The sequence below is a fragment of the Diabrotica undecimpunctata genome, chromosome 8, assembly GCF_040954645.1.
Source record: "Diabrotica undecimpunctata isolate CICGRU chromosome 8, icDiaUnde3, whole genome shotgun sequence".
Classification (NCBI taxonomy): domain Eukaryota; kingdom Metazoa; phylum Arthropoda; class Insecta; order Coleoptera; family Chrysomelidae; genus Diabrotica; species Diabrotica undecimpunctata.
The window spans coordinates 85,832,092-85,853,081 of record NC_092810.1 but is presented as its reverse complement, the minus strand read 5'-3'; the positions used below and the strand labels follow the sequence as shown (position 1 = coordinate 85,853,081).

Below are 20,990 nucleotides of genomic sequence, written 5' to 3'. Positions count from 1 at the left end.
TGCCACGCAATTGGGCATTAGCCGGTGATCCCTACTCAGAAATTTGGTGATGGATTTGAAGATGTTTCCTTACAAAGTAAGTGCAGAGACAGTGCATCAGCTGTTAGCTATTAAACCAAACGCGTCTAACCTACCTCGAGGAATCCTGAATCTTAACGAAGAGAAGGAAGATTTTTCATTTGAAAATTATTATGACCAGTGAGGCTCATTTCCATCTTAGCGGTTAGGTGTGTCACCTACGAAGAGCCCTCACTCGCTCAAAGTTACTGCATGGTGTGCTGTTTACACTAGACTAGTCGTCGGACCATTTTTCTTTGAGAACGCCGCAGGACAAACGACGACTGTGGACGAAGGACCGAGCTACAGAGCCATGATTACCGATTTTTTCTTCGTCAATTGGTACTCGAAAACATGTGGTTCCAATAGGACTATGTACCGCCGCACACTGCTTTAGCCACGATCGATATTCTGAAGGAAGCATTTCCGTGTGACTTAATCTCTCGTTTTGGTGATTTGCACTTCCATACTTCTTTTTATGGTTTTTTTTAAGTCGCGGATTTACTAATAATCCTCAGACTCTTGAAGTCCTCAGAGAATATTCGACAAGAGTGCGAGAACCTGTCACCCGAAGTTCTGGCAAGAGTGATAGAAAATGTCATAAAACGGGTCCGTATGGCCATCAAGTCTGGTGGTGGCACCATATCTGGTGCCACCAGATGGAAAATGATATCATATCATTTTCTCGACTTGATGGAATAAATTCTAATAGATTAGATAAGCAAATTTCGCAAGCAAAATCAAAGTTTTTCATTAAAAAAATTACAGCATAAGAACATCTAGTGATCACTTTTGCCCCACCTGTTATATTCGAATAATAATAGCATTATCGAGAATAATTGATTTAGAATTTTGAGTTTTATATTAATTTTTTTTAGCAAACTAGTACAATACATTCAAAAATTAGACTTCAACGGTGTATCTGGCCACATCAAATTTAGAGGAGGTCCATCACGTTTCTCCACTATAAACATCGTCCAATGGTACAACGAGAGCCAACATATCGTAGGCAGTTTCAAGCCTAACGTTACTCACAACAGGGCCGAAATCAATGGCGGTAATCTAACCCTTTACGAGCCGCTCATTAAATGGTATACGGAAAACGGGGCGGTACCAGAAGATGGCACACTACCCCCTCCTACTTGCGCTTTGGAAGGATTGGCGAGGGCGTTCAACGTTACCTGTCAGACTGCTGCGATTATTTTGAACATCTTTCTAGTTGCTGTTCTGCTCATAATTGTAGTCGTTGTAGTCTTCTACATGAAAAGGAAATATGCTTTGAAGGTTGAGAAAACGAAGAACTATATGAGGTAACAATCAAATATGTTGTGGAATATATTATTTCTCAAAAGTTTTACAATTTTTTTTACTAAAACTTCATTTGGTTTTAGATCTCTCGGTATTCCATTTGACATGCACAATACCAGTGACCTCGACAAATGGGAGATACGCAGGGAATGCGTAGTCATCAACAGAAAACTGGGAGAAGGAGCTTTCGGTACTGTGTATGGAGGTGAAGTATCAGTAGACAACAACGGCACCTGGACAGCAGCAGCAGTGAAAACGCTCAAAGTAGGATCTACTACAGAAGAAAAACTCGACTTTCTTTCGGAAGCAGAAGCAATGAAACGTTTCGACCATAAAAATATCGTTAAACTCTTGGGAGTTTGCACCAAAGAGGAACCTGTCTATACCATTATGGAATTTATGCTGTACGGCGATCTTAAAACGTATCTTTTGGCTCGTAGACACTTGGTTAAGTCTGATATTGAGGAGTCTGAGGAAGTTAGTCCAAAGCGTTTGACTAATATGTCTTTGGATGTAGCAAGAGGACTGAGTTATTTGGCGGAGATGAAATTCGTTCATAGAGATATCGCTTCGAGAAATTGTTTAGTAAATGCCCAACGTTCTGTGAAGATTGGCGATTTTGGTATGACCAGAGCAATGTTTGATAATGATTATTACAAGTTTACCAGGTAAGAGTTCGAAATAATTACTAGCTAAGTATTTTATTTATTCGCGATTTTTATTAACATCGAGGGTGCACTGCACTACTACGCTCTGCATTATTGGGATTTTCGAATTATTTAAATAATTCGTTCGATCTTTATTGTTAACAGTTTGGACAAATTCGAACGTAATTATAAGTTCAAATTGTTTCTAATTCCCTTTGTCCGATTCTTCTCAATCGACGATGATAAAATAAAATGTTGATTCGTGGAGTAAAATATAGTTTTATTGACAGCTACTGAATTATTACACTATAGTTGTTGTTGAGGTAAAAATTTATAATAGACTGCGTTCCCAACTAGTCCCGAAGCTATATTTATAATCTCACAAAAATGCTACGATTCATCAAATAAGTGTATTGCCCTCTGCATATAATAAAAACCTTTGACTTTTGAAAGCTGGCAAATACAATTTGAACCGAGGGAATCATTGCAGATATTTGCTCAATAAATAATATTAGGCAGTCTATAGTTTGCAGGAAGTTGAACAAACTAATTAAGCTACTAATCGATATGTTTCACAACTATGTATACACGGTGAAATTATACAAATTTAGAAAATTAAGATTAATGTGAGATTACAAATTAATGGACTAATTTGTGATTAAACACAGTTCCTCCGATAATTATACAAGTATGAAAAAATTGCTTTGTTAAAAAGCTGTTTTGATAATTTCAACTAATTTATATGGTTGGTGATGAGCTGAATACAACAATGAACTCCTTTTTGTCATAGCACGTCAAGTTTTTTTACAAATTGGGTATGTTTTTTCCAAAAGTTACTGCATATAAAAATATGTGAAGTTATTTTTGAATTTAAATGAGCTTGTAAATTTACCTAAACTCGTTTCTGCACTGTGAGGCTCCTCTTGGTATATTTTCGCTTATATATTCTATCTGAAATGCCCTTCTATAGCAACCAGCAGTAGTCTACTATCATTGTGCAAAATGTACATTGCTTTAATTTTGCCTTCGAGATATCTGGAAACTTTTTAACCAAATATTTAAACATTCTCCGTCTTTTGAGAGAGATTTGACAAACTATTTCATAAAGCCTAACTTTATATGGGAAACAGAAAGGAAAATTTCTTCTGATGTACCAGAAGATTTCTTGCTGAATATTGTTTTGTCCAATCGTAAGCGTCCTTTGCTTAAAACTGTTCATTGACGAGTAATTTTTTCTGTCTCAAGTGTCTCATAGACATAAAAACTAAGGAAATTTGGTGAAACCAGTTTGTTGCCCAAGCAGCATACACAAGATCTTCAAATCGTCGCATATTTATCAACGATGTTAAGTTTTTGAAGAATCATGGTGAAGTTCTCATTTGTCTCTTTCTCATGTTCTCATATGATAAAGAGACGCGATTGATTGAATGCCACTACAATAAACTAAATTTTCTTCTTGAGTGAAGTAAGGCACATAATTATTTTTACGATATCTGAACCAAGGAAAGACATTCCAGGTAGTAATAGATATTTACAGTTACATTTTGGTCTAGTGTCATCTTCAAAGTTAGAGGTTGAGACCTAATCGTCCTCAGATTGCACTCCACCTTCATCTGAGTCTGGTGTATCTAATAACGTAGCAGTGATCACTATGGTTCATTTGCTCTTGCCGTATCATAGGTACCTAAAGCGGAAGCTTTTCTTTTTAAACCAGTTTCGAAGGTCCTAAAAATATATTTTGCAAACTTTATGAGGACTACAAACTTTCTCTTGATTACCAAGTTTTAGTACAAGGTATGCAAACTACACTTTCTTCACAAATTCTGTTAAATAGTGGGTTGTTGTTTTAACACTAAATTGGCCACAAATAAACAACAAGAGTTATGTGAATTTCTGCACTTTAGCTAGGCCGTGTTACGAAATTATTATGTAAACAAAATTATAATAAAATCAACTTGGTAAGTCGCATTACACCAACTAGAACAAATTGTCGAAAAGAAAGATTAGTTCATCAAGATTAGGAATAAAACTGAATAGGCAGCATACATTATAGTAACCTCGATCGGATAATCGAGAGATTTTCAGTTGGCACATTGACGACTATATTTATTTTACTATAATTATAATATAATTATACTATATTCTAAGTTATCTTTTGGTACAACTACTTGGGAACTATAATTAATGAGTCTTGGGACAATACCCAAGAGATTAAATGTCTTGTCAGAAAGGCAAAAAGTGCATTTTTTACTATGGGCTCTGTGTTTAATAGCCATTACCTCACCCTAGAAACAAAAATAAGGCTCTTTAAATGTTACGTGTACTCAGTGCTACTGTAAGGAGTAGAAACGTGGACATTGAAGGCGGAAACTCTATCAGAATTTCAGGCTTTTGAGTTATGGTTATACAGAAGGATCCTGAAGATACCATGGACAGACAAAGTCACCAATGAAGAAGTACTGCGGAGGATGAAAACAACCGCGGATTTGGTCAACATCGTGAAGGGCTGTAAGCTACAGTACTTGAGACATATAATGAGAAATCAAGGCAGATACGAGCTACTCGAATGCATTTTGCAAGGTAAAATTAAAGGAAAAAGGGCCCCAGGACAAAGAAGAATATCCTGGCTTGCCAACCTAAGAGCATGGTATAGAAAGGCCTCAACACAGCTATTCCGTATATCAACCAACAAATTCATCATAGGGAGAATGATCGCCAACGTTCGGAACGGACAGGCACCCTAAGAAGAAGAATCTGTTTGTACATTTAATCCTCGAAATGTTAAGTACATAGATCTTGATGGAAGGACAATTCTGCACACTAACTTCGATACTAAAAAGGCCTCCTGTCGTTATGGAATATTTGCAACATATCTTGTAAGATAAACATTTTCTATAAATATAGTGTTATTACTCCAGAAAGTCATATTTATAAATATTATTATTATTAAAGTCTTATTATTATTAAAAATAAATTTAGTTAGGTACTTTGTTGATGATTTGTTTTATCTCTAATTTACAGAAGAGGAATGTTACCTGTAAGATGGATGTCTCCTGAAAGTTTAGCTCTCGGTGTATTTACTCCATCTTCGGACATATGGAGTTTTGGGGTACTACTCTACGAGATCATAACGTTCGGTAATTTCCCATTCCAAGGAAAAAGTAACGCCCAGGTTTTGGAACTAGTTAAAGACGGTCAGACGTTGGATATTCCAAAAGGCACTAAGCCACAATTGTAAGTAATTAGAAAATCATCTGAGGCAACCGTCCAATTAAATATCTTTTTATACTGTTCTGATGTATAAATGCTTGTATCCTGTTTCGTAAATTTAGGCTGCGCTCGTTATATTCGTAACGAATACATGTATTTCTGTAGTAGAAAAGCAATAGCAAAAACTCTTAAAGAAACCAAAGTCCAAAAATATATAAGGTGTATATATATATATATATATATATATATATATATATATATATATATATATATATATAATAATAATAATAATAATACATATGTGTATATATAGTGTGTCCGTAAAGTATGGAATAAATTCGATATTTTTAAAAAATCTAAATCACGTCGATTTTTAAATTTAATGTTCTACCTTTTACAATAAAATTTCATTATACAAGGTGATACACACTACAGTGATGACGTCATCGGCTCTTTTTTTAAATGTAACACCCTGTATTTTATGACATTTTTAAATCGATAAAAATGAGCTATTTTCAAAAAAGTGTAATACTCGGGTCTAATGGATATAATTTGAAAGATATGCGCTTAGAAAATAAATTATTTATTATCAATTGCAAAAAAGTAGTCTACTTCTAGTTTTTGGTAAACTGTAATTATTTTTAGTAACGTTCAATAACAATTAAGTAGTACAATAATTGTATTAATTCGTGAATGTTCTGTATTATTGCTTAGAATTAATTTTAAGTAGAAATGAATTTTAGTGTAAAGCAAAGAATTGAAATACTCATGATGGTTGGGTAGGGAGACAAATTGCGAACTCAGATGGAAGTGTGTAATTTATTTAATGGTAAATATCCAGAAATACCCATCACGCAGTCAACAGTAAGTAAGATTGAAAAGAAAGTTCGAGAAACTGGTACGGTTGAAAATGCACGCAAATCAGGTCGTCCCTCTGTAAATTATGTTATAACATTAGATGTTCTACTTGCTTTTGAAGAAGATGCGCAGACTGCAGTTCGTAAGGTTAGTAGTGATCTCGATGTTTGCAAAACAACGGTACACAAAGTACGTAAAAGTAAGTAAAGTAAGTAAAATGCACAGTTGTACAGGAATTAAACGAGGATTATCCAGATAAAAGAATACAATTTTGCGAAATAATGATGGATAACAGCCACCCAAACCCTCTCTTGGTTCAAAATATTATTTTTTTCTGATGAGGCTACATTCAAATTAAATGGCGGGGTCAACCATCATAATTGTAGATACTGGGCAAAAAAACTCCCAACTGGATGCGGGAACATCATACACAATACCCGCAAAAGGTAAACGTATTGGCTGGCATTGTAAGAAATAAAATCATTGGACCCTACTATTTCGAAGGTAATTTAGATGGGACAGCATACCTTCAGTTTAAGTGGGTATTTCGTACCTACTTTAGTTAATTCATTCCCCAAAAAATTTTATTAAAAATCCTTTATAAAAGTTATATAATTTAAAAACCCAATCGGGCTATATCACAAAACGTTTTCGCAATCCATATTCCATCAGTGCACCTAAAAAGTATATAACCACTTAATTAAACAGAACGTGAGATTTAAATTTTGACCAAGGTTAATACAAAATGTGGTTAATACTTACTAGGTGGGTATACATGTATTGAGCCACTAAATATGTGGGTAAAAACCCGTTAAAAATTGTTATTTAAATTTAGTTTACATTATATGGTGATACATTCTATGATGTTAAAGTTACCATTGGATTTGGTAACATGGCGACGTATGACTCCACGTGAAGTTGCTGGTCCTGAGACGATGTGTCTACGAGGACCTGATGAAAGCAACTGATTGAAATGACAATCTTGACAAGTTCGGACGTAAGTCCGAACAAAGCAGTCAGTGTAACTTTATGTGTTAGTCCAATTAAGACAGAAACCAACGCTATTTAAAAATTGAAAAAGTTAAAATTAAAATAGTGTAACAGTAGCAACTATCAATGTTGTTGTTTTAAGTTGTTAATTTGTCCTGAATTTATTTTTAAGAACATGGTGGAAATTGTTTTATTAATTAGTGTATGTGGTATTGTTAGGCAACCAACTATACATACGTCTTACAGTAGTGTGAATTAGAGATTTTAATATAAGGCCCCTTATGTTTTCTCAACATTTGGTACCTGGAAAATGGAAAATAGACGTATGTGGGAAGTTGGATCCTTGAAAATTTATTGTTGATGGGTGAAATAGAAATTGATATATTTTATATTTGGAGGTGGTATTGAGTGAATAAAATAAAAGCTTATGTAATCTAATGTTCATGTAATATTTAACTTATAACTTAAGCATGGAAGGCCCTATATGTTAAAAAGCAACATTTGGTACCTGGTCAATGTAAAACTTTTTAAGTTACAAGTTCATGAACGTAGATAACTTTTTAGGTGTTCACGGAAGATGTTGGATTGTTGTTTTTTGTGTGTTCAAAAATATATGAGATGGACAAAAATTGATGGTTGGGACGTGGTTTTTTATAATATGATGATCATATAGTACTCAACTTATAACTTAAGAAGAAAAGGCCCTATCTGTTATAAAGCAACACTAGGTACATGAGAAGTATAAAAGGATAAGTTATAAGTTCATGAGCTTAATAGACTATTGGTATATCTTGACAAGAACTGTAAAAATGAAATGGTTGTGGGTGGCTCTGTTAAATTTAAGTAAAAAAGAAAGTTATGATGTTTTTAAATTATGAGAAGAGGAAAGACTACAGAAGGCTGGGGTCTCCAGAGATCCGAAACCAAACACTGAGGGAGATGTGTGGATCAGTAAAATGAGAACTGAATAGTTTAGGAGGGGGATGACGAATAATCTATTTACTCTGAATTTAGAGGTGTCGAAAAGAAGCATGAAAAATATTAGGTATAGGTGTCAGACTTTAAGTTTAGGTTGAATAGAAAGAAGTGGGGAAAGATAGAGAGTATGATGTATTGAAAGAGAGGTTTTGGAGTGAACTAAGGAAGATGGATAGTTGACGAACGAATAATAATAAATATAGATTTTTGTTGAGTAAATTAAGGATGTGGGTTATGAGAATAGTTGGCGATGGGGAGGGAGGAAGTCTCGATTGAATGAGACATGACGATTAACTCAATTTGGACTTTTTTGTTTTTCTTTAAGAATTTCAAGGTCTTCATATAAGTCTAGTTTGAGGAAGTTTTTTTGGGGGATATTGTGAATAAGTGAAACGTCTTCTGGGATATTGAGCGTATGCTTGTGTTCTTTGAGGTGTTGAGAGAAAGTGGAAGTGTTTTCTCTTTTTGTGTGCTCCAGAGAGCATGAAGACAGTGATCTACATGTTCTATCTATGTAGGTGGCATCACAATCTGAACATTTTAATCTGTAAACACCACTACGGTTCATATAATTGATGGGATCTTTGGAATTAGATATGTGCTGACCGAAATTATTGGGTTCTTTAAAGGAAACATGGATATTTTCAACCGAACGTTGGATGAGATTTCGAATATCTCCAGAAAGACTTTCGTGATTGTATGGGAGTGAAACGTAATTGGGTTTGGTGGTAAGGTCTCTGGGGAACGCAGTCTCCTGCAGGGTCTTAGGGCGTCTTTTGGGGATGAGTTTGTTGATGATGTTGTGATCATATCCATTGTTGACTGCTATTTATCTGAGTATGTTAAGTTCTTTTTTGTAGTTTAAATCTGAAAGTGGAATGGTTTCTAGGCGATGGATGTAACTATGAAAAGCTGCATATTTGTGTGACATGGGGTGGTTAGATGACATTGGTATTACGTGGTCAGTCTGTGTAGGTTTCCTATAGATACTGAAGTCGAAGTGGTCATTTAATATGGTAATGGTGAGATCAAGAAAATTGATTGACAGATGATTCTAGTTCCATGGTGAACTTGATATTGGGGTGGATTTGGTTAATTTTAGAAAGTAATAGTTTAGCTGAATTGGAGTTACCTGAAATGAAGACTAAATAGTCGTCAACATAGCGAAACCAATGGAGTATTTCAGAATTTTTCATGATCTGTGTGGATTCTAAATGATCCATAAATACATCAGCTAATAGAGGGGACAGACAGCTACCCATGGCTAAGCCGTCAGGTTGTCTATAATATTTGTTGTTAAAAACAATGAAATCTCGATCTAAGCAAAGTTGTAATAGTTGGACAATGAAGTTAGAAGTAGATAAGGTAATCGAGTTGGTTCTTAGAAGAGAGTGAACCAGATTAATTCTTGTTTAGGGACAGAGGTAAATAGATTGCTAACATCAAATGAAAACATAGTGGTGTAGGGATGAAGATTAATGTGTTGTACGTTATTGACTAGATGACTAGTATTTTTGACTGAGAATCGAGGGGTGAAGTTCGTTATGTTGTTAATAAGATTCAATATAATTTTTGATAGAATGGAAACTGGAGTTTTATGAAACTAACAACTGGACGAATGGGAATGCCCTCCTTGTGTATCTTAGGTAAACCATACAGTCTGGGTGTCAGAGGGTTGCTTGGAATTTTGTAATATGGTGCAAAATTTTCTGAGAAGAAGTCTGTAAAATGTTTGATGTTTTCTTTTAATTTATTTATAAACTTTTTTGAGGGGTCTGTTGTAAGTAAAGTGAAGTTATTATTATTGAGGAAAGTAGAAACTTTATTATTATATGAAGTTTGATCTAAGATCACTAGACAGTTACCTTTGTCAACTTTGCTGATGATTAGGTTGTTGGATTTGATTTTGTTCTTAATGGATTTGAGGGTCTTAAGGTGTTCATTACGTTTGTTTTGACATAGTTTATGCAAATTAGGTGTGAAATGAATATTCTGGTCGATAGAAGAAAAGTTGAAAGATGAGGGGTTGTTGGTATTAAGTAATGTTGAGGAATTAGAAGATGCATTTTTGTTTTTGAATTTGTTTATAGTATTAAAGCAGGAGTTTCTGATTGAAGTTTTTTGATTTAATGGAACAGATAGATTTTGAATGATGATATATAGCTCAATGGAGAGACTCTGAAGGTCCTGAGGACTCTGAGACCTTACTAGGAATGGAGTATTTGAGACCTAGATTTAGTAGGTGAAGTTCATTATTGTCGAAGGTAACTGAAGAGAGATTTTTTAATCTTGGGTGAAAAGAAAAATTATAGAATTTACTGTTGGTATTGCTGTTACTATTTGAAGAATTAGATTTATTTTTGATGGGATTGTTTAATTTTGATTTAAGTTTATTGAATTTGATAAAAGTTACATTGTCCAGTCCAATCTGTCCTGAACATCATTCAAAAAGTTATTTAAGTTATCAAAGCCCATGAAATCAAGTAGAGAGTCATACGTTACCTTATCACCAAACCCAATTACGTTTCACTCCCATACCATCACGAAAGTCTTTCTGGAGATATTCGAAATCTCATCCAACGTTCGGTTGAAAATATCCATGTTTCCTTTAAAGTCCCAATAATTTGGGTCAGCACATATCTAATTCCAAAGATCCCATCAATTATATGAACCGTAGTGGTGTTTACAGATTAAAATGTTCAGATTGTGATGCCACCTACATAGGTAGAACATGTGGATCACTGTCTCCACGCTCTCTAGAGCACACAAAAAGAGAAAGCACTTCCACTTTCTCTCAACACCTCAAAGAACACAACCACACGCTCAATATCCCAGAAGACGTTTCACTTATTCACAATATCCCCCAAAAAAACTTCCTCAAACTAGACTTATATGAAGACCTTGAAATTCTTAAAGAAAAACAAAAAAGTCCAAATTGTGTTAATCGTCATGTCTCATTCAATTGAGACTTCCTCCCTTTCCATTGCCAACTATTCTCATAACCTACATCCTTAATTTACTCTTACAACAAAAATCTATATTTATTATTATTCGTTCGTCAACTATCCATCTTCCTTAGTTCACTCCAAAACCTCTCTTTCAATACATCATACTCTCTATCTTTCCCCACTTCTTTCTATCCAACCTAAACTTCAAGTCTGACCTCTATACCTAATATTTTTCATGCTTCTTTTCGACACCTCTAAATTCAGAGTAGATTATTCGTCATCCCCCTCCTAAACTATTCAGTTCTCATTTTACTTATCCACACATCTCCCTCAGGGTTTGGTTTCGGATCTCTGGAGACCCCAGCCTTCTGTAGTCTTTCCTCTTCTCATAATTTAAAAACATCATAACTTTCTTTTTTACTTAAATTTAACAAGGCCACCCAGAACCATTTCATTTTTACAGTTCTTGTCAAAGTTATAAGTTTTCTTCTTAAGTTATAAGAATTTTTGTCCATCTCATATATTTGTGAACACACACAAAACAGCAATCCAACTTCTTCCGTGAACACCTAATCAGTTATCTACGTTCATGAACTTGTAACTTAAAAAGTTTTACATTTACCAGGTACCAAATATTGCTTTTTAACATATAGGGCCTTCCATGCTTAAGTTAAGTTAAATATTACATGAACATTAGATTACATAAGCTTTTATTTTATTCACTCAACACCACCTCCAAATATAAAATATATCAATTCCTATTTCACCCATCAACAATAAATTTTCAAGAATCCAACTTCCCACATAGGTCTATTTTCCATTTTCCAGGTACCAAATGTTGAGAAAACATAAGGGGCCTTATATTAGAATCTCTAATTCACACTACTGTAAGACGTATGTATAGTTGGTTGCCTTACAATACCACATACACTAATTGATAAAACAATTTCCACCATGTTCTTAAAAATAAATTCAGGACAAATTAACAACTTAAAACAACAACATTGATGGTTGCTACTGTTACATTATTTTAATTTTAACTTTTTCAATTTTTAAATATCGTTCTCTTCTGTCTTAATTGGACTGACACATTAAGTTACACTGACTGCTTTGTTCGGACTTCCGTCCTAACTTGTCAAGATTGTCATTTCAATCAGTTGCTTTCCTCGTAGACATATTGTCTCAGGACCAGCAACTTTACGTGGAGTCATACGACGCCATGTTACCAAATCCAATGGTAACTTTAACATCATAGAATGTATCACCATATAATGTAAACTAAATTTAAATACCAATTTTTAACGGGTTTTTACCCACATATTTAGTGGCTCAATACATGTATACCCACCTAGTAAGTAGGTATTAACCACATTTTTAATAAATTTTTTTGTTATATATGGTATACAGCCAACTACAGGAACTTAGATTCCTTGTGGAATTTATTCCCCAGTATAATTAATCTTGGAGGTTTTGATAAAAGTTTATGGTTTCAAGAGGATGGTGCGCCTCCGCATTATGCTTTAGAAGTTCGAAGGTACCTAAACGAAATTTTTCCGAACAGGTGGATTGGAAGACGTAGACATATTTAATGGCCAGCGAGGTCGCCAGACATCAATCCCTTGGAATATTTTATGTGGGGTCATTTAAATAATGTTGTTTATAAAACGAAACTTGCAAATATTGGAGACTTAAAAACAAGAATTCCTAAAGAAATAAACAATATTTCTCAAGAAAGCATAAAGAAGGTTCTACAAGAATTTCTACAACGTTTGGGTTACTGTCAAATACAACAAGGGCTACAATTCAAACATTTAAGATTAAGTCATGTATTAATTACTGGATTACTTTCAAGTTATTTATTATAATTTATTTATAATTTATTAATATTATAAATCAATAAAAATTAATTTTCTAAGCGCATATCTTTCAAATTATATTCGTTAGACCCCCAGTATTATCCTTTTTTGGAATCAGCTCATTTTTATCGATCTAAAAATGTCTTAAAATACAGGGTGTTAAATTTAAAAAAAAGAGCCGATGACGTCATCACTGTAATGTGTATCAACTTGTATAATGAAATTTTATTGTAAAATGTAGAACATTAAATTTAAAAATCGACGTGTTTTAGATTTTTTAAAAAGGCTTTTCATTTAGGAAATATCGAATTTATTCCATACTTTACGGACACACTGTATATATTATAGTTGAAATCATAATATATGGAAAAGTTTTTTATATTTTAATTTTACGCAAAAAAATTATTTTTCATAAAAACTTCTGCATGTTCTAGAATCTAAAATACAATCATCAGATATCAAATTTTATTAATAGTATACGAGGTATGTCATAAAATATTAATTTCGCTTAAAAGTAAAGTACCTTTACATTTCACAATATCGAAAATTGTTATTAAGAAAAGTTATCAAAACTAAAAACTACGTTCAAATATACAATTACATACATTTACATTGAAAAAATAAGTTTTGTAATTTTTTATTAATTTTTTTTATTTTGAATGAACATTTTTATCTCTTGTGATCTAGGAACACATGATAACCTTACCATTTCTAATTTGTTTCTAACAATTTTGCAATTTAAACACGTAATTAGTGCATGTATAGCATTTTTCACATAAAAATGCTTGAACGTCATTCAAGATTTACGACGTCAGAACCCCACAGCGTTGCCAAAACATCACAATAGTTAGTGAGGAATTTTTAAAATGTCAATTATTTGTCAAACTATTATATTAACAGTAAATACACTTAGTTTTAAGACTACTGCAACACACTAAAATACATAACAAAACATTTTAATACAAAATTATATATTCTAAATTTTAAACTTACCTCTTTTAGGGCTGTAATAGTAAAGACGTCCCACCATTATTTCTTGTTCAAAATTATCTATCTTATATGAAAGCTTATCAGCTTTCTACAGACTATTTATTTGTTTTGACATAGCACAATCACAATACACAACAATAATTAGTTTTTAAAGCTATTAGTCTAAATTTAATATGTATTTATAAATACAATTTATTAATATATATTATGACCAAATTGTGTAAGAAATCAAAAGATAAACAAAATTCTTACTCTAAAAAAGCGGCAACACTTTATACACTTTTGCCACACGCTGAACTGTCAATAAAATTTGAAGTATTCCGGTATCAGTTGCGTACAATTATCTAATCTATTTAATTAAAATTATTATTTTGTGCAATATTAGACTTGAAGACTTATTTCATAAAATTTATATTATTAATAATAACAAATGGTTTTGGTTATTTAATCAATATAATTCTAAAATTTTCAATATAATGATGATTACATTCTTCTGATTATTACACCATGTTGACGAATATGAAAGATCGAGTAGTTCCGTATGGGTTTCGTATTATTAGCTGTGTTAGAAACATTTGAACTCTAAGTTTGACGTTCTGGAAATTTTAAATACAAGTGACGTCACTTTGTATAAATTGTTTTAAAGTGTTTTACTTTGAAAAATGGTATACATGTATTTTGCAAATAGGAGCATCATAACTAGTGTAACTAGCATAATATTATTACTTGAAATAAATAGATATTTATTTTCCCTCATTCGACTTATACCTCGACATATCCACATTTTTGTAGAATATCACTGCAACTTTTACCTGTAGTTACGTGAAATCTAGGAATCTAGGATGCACTGATAAACATATGATCTGTTTATAGCAAGATATGTTTGATATTTACTTTCAAAACATCAGTTGAATGCCTTGTTATATATATATATATATATATATATATATATATATATATATATATATATATATATATATATATATATATATATACATATATATATATACAGGGTGGTCCTTAAGTAATTGTACAAAAAGAAACCGCCACACTGTATAGTGTAAATAAAATGTTAATATTAAGAAAGATACGGAGTGTTAAAGTGGAAATTTAAAATTTTATTTTTCGCTATAACTTTCATGTTTGTGAACATTTATGGATAAAAATTTACAACTGGATACTATTAAGTATAAGAAATTATAATCTGATGCATACTTTGATGTAGCTGATAGAGGGCGCCACATATGTGGCATAAATTTGCACTTAACTTTTTTGCTCTAAAAGTTACCGCTATTTGTGATAAAAAATATTAAAGATATATTATTTTAACAAAAAAAAGGTATACCTGTTAATAACTTCAAAACTCAACAGTTTTCGAGATAATCGCATTTTACAAATGAACTGCATAATTCTGATTACTTGCAATTGCTCCAGGCAACGAAAGAAAAATAGACAAAAACTTCAATACTTTTGAATTTTGTTATAAAATACCTTTAATAGAGTTAAACAAAATATTAAATAAAATAAATATATCAGCAGGATAATTAATAATAGGATTTGACAAAAAACAAAATAATAGGATTATTAGGAATTAGGATTAGGAATAACAGAATAATATGATTTTACATCAAACATTTTACGTTTTATATTAAGTTAAAGTCATAATCAAAATATTTTATTTACAAATCAAATTAAAAACTAGTTAAACTAAATACCATTAAACTTTTTGTCAAAGTAAGTGTTCGATATATCCACCATTTTCTGAACGTTGGATTGTACGTGGTAGTCATATTCTTTGGTCATATGGTGAGATATTAATATAATTATTTAATTCATAAAAATCTCACAAGAATTCTTTTTATTATACTTGTAATACTTATAATAAATACTGCAGCAGTTTCTTTAGAACCAATGATGCTATTTAATATGGGACGATCTTTTATGGAACGTATTGACAAATGAATTAAAGAAAACGGTAGACATATCGAACACTTACTGTGACAAAAAGTTTAATGTTATTTATTTTAACTATTTCTTAATTTGGTTTTTATATAAAATGTTTTGATTATGACTTTAATTTAATACAACACGTAAAATGTTTGATGTTAAATCCAATTATTCTGTTATTTTGTCAAATCCTATTATAAATTATCCTACTGATATATTTATTTTATTTAATATTTCGTTAATTATTAACTTTATTGAAGGTATTTTATCGCAAAACTCAGAAGTATTAATGATTTTCTCTAATTTTCCTTAGTTGACTGGAATTGCATTAAATCAGAATTATGTAGTTGAGTTGTAAAATGCGATTATCTCGAAAACTGTTGAGTTTTGAAGTTATTAACAAGTATACCTTTTTTTTTGTCAAAATAATGAGTCTTTAATATTTTTTATCACAAATACCGGTAACTTGAAGGGCAAAAAAGTTAAGTGCAAATGTATGCCACATATGTGGCATGTGTGGCGCCCTCTATTAGCTACATCAAAGTATGCATCAAATTATAATTCCTGATATTCAATAGTAGCCGGTTGTAAATTTTTATACATAAATGTTCACGAACATGAAAGTTATAGCGAAAAATAAAATTTTAAATTTTCACTTTAACACCCTGTATCTTTCTTAATATCAACGTTTTATTAAAGCAATTTGGCTTAAATCGTAATATTTTAAAGTGTAGAATCCAGGGTTTCTTTTTGTACAATTACTTAAGGACCACCCTGTATATATATATATATATATATATATATATATATATATATATATATATATATATATATATATATATATATATATATATATTTCAAAAGTATTCAGCAAGTGGATGCAGAGGTTTATTCGGTCATTAATATTGGCAAACAAAAGAGAAGTCAGCAACATTGGTTTATTGAATATGTTTCCCTTTTTTTAAATTTTCAATAGCTTCTTCAGTTCACAAACAATTTGTAGTTTTTCAGATGTTCTAGCAGCCATACTCACTACGCGGCCCTTGGGCCGCATGTGGCCCTCGGAGCGATTTTTCGCGGCCCTCAGACTGCTAGGCAGTAAAACAAAATTTGCGAGTTATAATATAATTATGTTTCTATTTATGTATTGAATTAGATTACAGTAGTGTAGAGCGGCGCCATGCATTGTACCGCATTTCGCATTAGTCATCTTTACCCCCACCACAGTGGCACTTGCCGGAAATTTTGACAACAAAGATGAAGCCTTTTTCTGGTGCAGAAGTTGTAATAGAATGTGTTGTCACAGTTTGCAAAACTTTGTTCTCACAATTTGCTAATAATGAACAAATATTAGATGAAGTTTCAAAACTTCAGCTGTCTGATTCAACGTGCATGAGACGGTCACAGAACTTAGCAGCAAATATTGCCTCTAATCTTACCGATGAACTGCAGAAAAGTAAATATTTTAGTCTTGAGCTCGACTCGTCCACTGACAACGGCAATTTCTCAACTGTTATTGTTCGTAAAGTATGTATCGAAGGATTGTGTTCTTAAAGAAGATTTTTTGGGCATGATTCCTATCACTGGACAAACTCGAGGTATTGATTATTTGAACACAATAGTGAATTTTTTTAACGAGCATAGCATTGATTTGAAAAAGGTTTTTTCTGTGTGTACTGATGATTGCCCATCAATGTTGGGGCGAAATATAGGGTTTCTTCAGCTGTTGAAAAAACACTTGGGAAATGATAATTTATTGAGTTTCCATTGTATCATTCATCAAGAAAGCTTAGCTGCTAAATTTTGTGAAAATTTCAGCTGCTTTATGAAAACACATATTGTGAATGTCATAAGATCAAATGAACTAAACCACAGAGAGTTTCAAGAATTTTTGAAAGAACTTATGTCGCAATATGGGGACATTCTTTACCACACAGAAGTGAGATGGCTGAGTAAGGGTAAAGTTTTGGTTTAGGGTAGTTTCTTCAGCATTCGACATGAGATTACTCTGTTTTTGGCTACAAAGAATAAAGAGTTTCCTGATATTCATAATTTTAGTTGGTGGCTTAAAGTAGCGTTTCTCACTGATACAATGAGCATTATGAATGAAACATTGACCAAATTGCAAGTAGACTACAATTACATTGTAACTAAAATGATGAGTATTGTGTTTTCACTGGAACAGAAGCTGAATATGTATATTGAAGAATTGTCAAATGAAGAGTATTCCAGCTTTCCTTCCGTTAAAGCACTGTCAACAGATTTCTTACCTACTGAAGCTGTTAGCAGACCTAAAGGATGAAATGTCTTTGAGGTTTAGTGACTTCAGGAAGTTCCGAGAACCATTTCGCTTGGTGGAAAATCCATGGGCAATAACAACAGCAAATGTAGCTCATCTTTCTATTTTTGGATACTAAGCTAGGCGTTTGAAAAATGAGTTAATTGATCTTCAGAATGATACAGAGTTTAAAAGTATTTTTGAAGAAAAAAAAGAAGGAAAAAGCTCACTATAAGTTTTGGGAAGCGAAAATGACAAGTTTCCTAATTTAGTTGACTGTGCTCAGAAAATTTTGTGTATTTTTGCATCTACATATGTCTGAATCTACATTCAGTAAGCTGAAGTTCATAAAAAAACAAGTACAGATCTAGGCTAACTAGTGAGAATGTTGAAAATATTTTGAGAATTTCAGTTTCTTCCCAACCTGCTAACATAGATGCCATTCTAGAGAACTGTGAAAGATTTCGTCCGTCGACTTCAAAGAATTAACAAATTCAGGACTTGAAATTCCTGGAGTCAAGTAAAAGACATTTTTCTTCTTTTTACCTGCAAAACAGTCCATATAATTTATAATTATATTGTTTTTACGTAACTTGTAATAAACTTATGTTATAGTCGTATAGTTTTAAAGTTATTTTATACCACCACTTGTACTTGCGGCCCTGAGGAAAATTTCATTCAAACTATTAGGCTCTCAAAGAAATCCTAGTGAGGATCCCTGTTCTAGAACCTATTAAGTTACTCCAAAACATAGAGAGAAAATATCTTAACAAAAGACACAATCCATTAATTTAATTGTCCGGTGAATTGAAATTTTACCAACAGCAAACAAATAAAATAAACGGTATTTATGTATCATGTCATGTGTTGCTATGCGTAAAATGGGCAAGCTACATCTGAAAATTGCATAAAATGTTATTTACGGTTATCTCATATCATGAAGTTCTTTCAATTGATCCAAATTAAACTTTTAGCTTTGTGTTTGTGTTTATACTTTGAAAAATGGATTCTGTAAATCTGTTATTAAGTACTCAATAAACTCTTCTGTTAGGATAAATATGTTTTAAATTTAATACAGTCTTCCACCCTTTTAATTGATCAACTGTCTTTTAATTATCAAAATAATCAGTTAAAACCACTGAACCTTTTTTGGGATCAGGTAAACAATGAAATATAAGGTCTTTATTTATACGACTTTTACAAGTCATATTTCATAGCAAGTTAATTTTTTCATTGATATTATGTACTGTACTAAAGAAGTGACAGAAATACTGCACGAAACGTTTGCTATTAAAATAGTATTTTCTCTTTTTTATTTCTTCTTGACTAATAACCTCAATTGCAGTGAGACTTTTATATATTCATCGTTAAATATTTATTTCTCTCTCTAATGGCTACGAGTGTTCTGTTAAGTTTCATTTTCAGCTATTTATATTATTTACAATTTTGTATTTCCATTCCATGATCTAGTATAAGATTTCTTTGTTCTCCTATACACGATACTTTGTTTTTTACTTCTAATCCACATTTTTCGTATTCTTTTACATGCTTTTTTATCATATATTCCAGGTCAATAAACTCGTGTGCTGTTATTACATGGTCGTCTGCAAAACTAACTGTGTACAGAGTACAGTCATTACAAGTACAAGTACAAGTGGGAGTCCCATATTTCTACATTTCTTCTTCCACTGTTATAATACATGTTCTAAAAATATTTTAAACGTTGGCTTGTTCCATCGCTTCCCATAGTTTAGTCATGGGACACTATCATAGGCTTTATTTAGGTTTTTAAATAGACGATGTAGGTTTTTATTATAGGCTAATTTATTTTCTATATCCTGGTTCAGTAAGATACGGTGGTTTACTGTTCACATGTATTTCCCTCTATTTTTTTAAATATAGTTTAGTCGTAGCTTTCTTTTCATTAAGATGGTATTTCTCTTTTTAACTCCTCCTCCTTCAACTCGTCTCTGCTTCGTTAATAGGTAGTTGTTTATGTCCTTGTAATTTCTTACTCATGTTTTGTTTTTTTTTATTCTGGATCATCTTTCTGCGAGCTTTCGAATGTGCTTCCTTAAACTTTATTGTGTGTTCTATTTTTAACTTAGAAATTTTTCGTATTTACTATTTTTCTTCTATCTATCTTCTATATATTATTCAATATCTTCATCCCACCAATAGGGCTTTCTATTTTGATGATTTTGTTTTTCTGGTTGTCATAGGGCTTTTCGTACATTGTATACATTCTTTAATGTATTGGTAGTGAGCTTCCACGCTATTAAACGTATGTTTTTCCTGTAGATTCGTGTATTGTATAACTACCTAATACTTTCTTCGTCTATCAGCCTAAGGTTGTATTTCTTTTTTTTTTTCTCAGCCAACTCAGCCAACAGTAATATATCTGTTGAAATCCCTATCTTAATTATTTTATTATTTAGTTTTTGATAACACCTATTTTTCTGTATTTCACTGTATTGTTGATAACAGGTTCGTCACCGTTCAGGTATTCCATAAAATCCGAATATTGTAATTATGATTCCAAACGCCTAGTAAACCAAACCAAACCAAAGTACATCTTAGTTACTCTTTCAGAGATTGCTTGCTTCGAAGTTATATTACGTTTTACATGTTTTGTTTTACTAACAGACTAATTTTCTGTTGTTTAACTTCGCGGATAATATTATTTATTATTTTGGATATTTCTGTAGGCCATATTCATTATCTTGTTCCATCGTATCGTTTGTTTTTGGTTTGCTGTTCAGATCCAGGCTGTGTATTGGTTGTTTTAACAACTATTCTTTTACGAAAAAAGGCCGTCGGCCTTTTCCTCAACCTTCGTCCTTTGTCCGGGCTTAGGACCGACTGTGGTAGTTTGAAAACTACTCGATCCACCCACAAACTAACTAATCCACTCAGACAGATT

General features: G+C 32.2%; 1 protein-coding gene across 1 annotated transcript in view; it reads left to right on the top strand.

The window, feature by feature from the left end:
- LOC140447732 (uncharacterized) overlaps window positions 1–20,990 on the top strand; it is a 458,740-nt gene that overhangs the window by 421,119 nt on the left and 16,631 nt on the right. The window contains exons 9-11 of the mRNA XM_072540550.1: window positions 936–1,367; window positions 1,449–2,033; window positions 5,034–5,246. Of these exons, the coding sequence (XP_072396651.1) occupies window positions 936–1,367; window positions 1,449–2,033; window positions 5,034–5,246 (1,230 nt within the window). The remainder of the gene's footprint in view (window positions 1–935; window positions 1,368–1,448; window positions 2,034–5,033; window positions 5,247–20,990) is intronic.